Genomic DNA, 2,897 nt, shown 5'->3' with positions numbered 1-2,897 from the left:
CGGGGTCACACTGCGCTGTCACGGTGTAGGCCGGGTTGTGCTCGTCCTGATGTGGGGTGAAGCCGCAATTCATCAGCTCTGGTCAAGTTTCTGCGCAAAAAAACCTGCCCAAAGGTAGCGCTGACACTGATTTGTGAAATGCCCGCAGATAAGGGAGAAAGTGGAATGCACTTTGGTGTTTCTGTACCTGCGTCAGAGCTTACAGCTGCAGAAATCTGCTTTTGGAACCAAAATAACTCAGGGTTTGAGGGTCTCGGGCCAAGTCCGGAGCTGTTTCAGGAAGATCGGGCTGCTTTGCAATTGGAAGCTGTTGCCAGGAATAATTTGGTAGAGCCTGTGCAGAAGCAGCATGAGCAATTAAGAGAAACTTCTAATCACATAAATGTGGCTCCTGAAACCCTTGTCCGGCTTTTCCAAAACTCTGTCACTGGCATTTTGTCAGAACCGTTGTAAAAGTAGAGCCCTGTGCGTTCACAAAAATCCCAGCTCGCAGCTGAGCACCTCTTCGCTCAGCGCTTCTGCGTTAAACCGGCTTTGCTTTCTTTTCAGTTTATTTCTTTTCCTCTCCTTGAAACTCTCGTTCTTACTTCTCCAACTGATGTTTTTGTTTTGTATGCTTCGTGTAGATGAATGGACAGATGTGGACAGGAAACGAGGTACTGTAATCTTCTGGCTGCATGCAGTACACCAGCACCACTCCACGCACGCACGAGCAAACACACCCTGTGCTGTTCCTGCAGCAAAGAGAAATAATTACTCACCTGCTCGTTAAAACGCCCTTTAGCTACAGCTCTTAGAAAAATAGACACTATCCCAAAATCCTGTGGCTTCAAAAATGTGTTGCTAATCTAACCAAGACTACAAATAGATCCGAACTCTTTTATCGGAGCGGTGTTTTTAGCCCAAGTTATATTTGTATTTTTGCTAGCATTGTATTAATGCCAGCATTTCATTGTGTGAGCACTGTGGAGGTTGTTTTTCTGCTGGAATGCAGGAATATTCCATATACTGCATTTCTCTAAGGCTTTTTCTAACCCGTTGCTCAGGGTTTTGACAGGTGAGCTCCAGGAAGGACTGAAGGCGTTTCCCTCCCGGCTGCTGCCCCGTCCCTGCTGGAGGTCAGCTCCCTTGCACGAGCTCAGCTGGACCGAGCTGGCCCCCAAGGGTGGGCTCGAGCCCCGGGGGCTGCGGCGAAGTGGCCAAGGTGGAGCCCGCGATTGCCCCTGGGCTCTGCTTGGCCCCGCAGCCGCCAGCAAGGGGCTGGGTACGGAGCTGGGCGAGGAAACGCGTCCCCTCGGCTGCCCCGGGGGGTTAGCGGCTGCCCCGGGTGTTGAGCAGGTGAACGCCAGGAGCACTTCCAGTGTCTTTGGAGAGGGATCGGGGTTAGGATTCACGTTTTTCAAAATAAGCATAGTTTGCATATTTTGGATGTTTACTGCAGGTAAATGTTGATATCCTGGAGTTTGGCCCGGCTCTTCCTCTGCTGCCATTATTTGCTGTTTCCAAGAATACTTTTTTCCTGCATTTAATATCTCAGAAGCCTAAAAGATTCCACGTTCCTCTTTTACCACATCCAAACCAAGGCCAGGTTGCATGAAAGCTTTGTCCCGTTTAGATGGCAGCGGCACAGATGCAGACCCCGTGCTGACCGATCAGCTCGTCCTGTGAGGAAGGAGTTTGTGACCACTGCTCCCAGGGCCAGAGCTGAAGTTGTAGTAGAGCAGCCACCCAAGTCCATCGCTGCTGAAGCCGTGACGAGGCGGCTTTGCCTCCCTTCAGCCTTGCTACGAGCTATAAACCACTGCAAATAGAACACGGGGCTGGTTTGGACTCATAACGTTCCCTTTGCTGCCTTGAATGTCCTCAGAGAAGCACTTAGGGCGTAAAGACTCCTGTCCCATGTCACACATCCGAGCTGTGTGACGTGGCGGTGCACCAGGCGCGGGAACGCGTCGGTCACTGCTGATGTGGCACATACAGGCAAAAAGCACCGTAAATCCTCAGCTTCTCTTCTGTCTGCACTTGGTTTCCCTCTCCCCATCCCAGCTGATGAAACCCCTGTGTGCTAAACCGCTTTGGTGCTTTTTTTTTTATTACTTCCTCTCTGATTTTCTAAGCTGGCATTATAAGCTTCAGTAACTGTTACCTGCCGGGGAAGATTCGTGCTTGTACAGTAATGTGTGGATGGGAATTTTTACATCACTTCTTTGACAGAGAGATAAACATTTATGGTACCTGTAGAATGTATCAGGTGCGTGATAAAATTACCAAATCCAAAAGCCAAGATGCTGCGTCTGCTTCAATCGCTGCAAAGTGTTTTCTGTCATCTTCTGCCTTTGTATTAAAACCTTGATAACCAGAGCATAGCCCTTACACTCAGCACTCCTGATCTCTACGTGCTTTTGAGTAAATCACATAACAATTCCATGTCTAAATGTACACATAAAAAACCAAAGCACTTGTAAGGCGGTTGAGAGTTCTGTGCTCTTGAGCTGCTCCAGGATCCGCAGTATCCAGTGTCTGCAGATGTTGCTGTGTAAGCGCCCTGCGTGGCCTGACATAGATCCCCGTGTTACAAAAGCTGCTTTAAATACTTCCCACTGTTAATCCGTTCAATGCAAATCCTTCAAGGAGCCTGGAGTCATTCAGAGCTTCTGTCTGGGAGGAAAAATAGACTTATATTGTCAAAGGCTGGAGAGAGAGCAGGCAGAGGCAGCTGGCTACGCTCTGCAAAGATCCAGAGTGGTGCAAAACCATCGTCCTGGGGAGCAGAACTGTGGCTCTTACAGATAAAACATGCCAGAGCAGCCTATAAATGAAATTATCTAAAAAGGGGAAAGCTGCAAAAACCAGGCAACAAACCCAGCCCGATTGCCACTGGCACTCAGGGTTTTATA

General features: G+C 49.1%; 1 protein-coding gene across 1 annotated transcript in view; it reads left to right on the top strand.

Annotated features, from left to right (window-relative positions):
• Window positions 1–626: 626 nt before the first annotated feature.
• OSCP1 (organic solute carrier partner 1) overlaps window positions 627–2,897 on the top strand; it is a gene marked incomplete at both ends in the record, with an annotated part of 7,527 nt that continues 5,256 nt past the window's right edge. The window contains one exon of the mRNA XM_010184858.1: window positions 627–656. Within this exon, the coding sequence (XP_010183160.1) occupies window positions 627–656 (30 nt within the window). The remainder of the gene's footprint in view (window positions 657–2,897) is intronic.

This window comes from Mesitornis unicolor, unplaced genomic scaffold (assembly GCF_000695765.1).
Source record: "Mesitornis unicolor isolate BGI_N332 unplaced genomic scaffold, ASM69576v1 scaffold33645, whole genome shotgun sequence".
NCBI lineage: Eukaryota > Metazoa > Chordata > Aves > Mesitornithiformes > Mesitornithidae > Mesitornis > Mesitornis unicolor.
The sequence above is the reverse complement of the archived record's forward strand: the minus strand, read 5'-3'. Positions and strand labels throughout refer to the sequence as shown.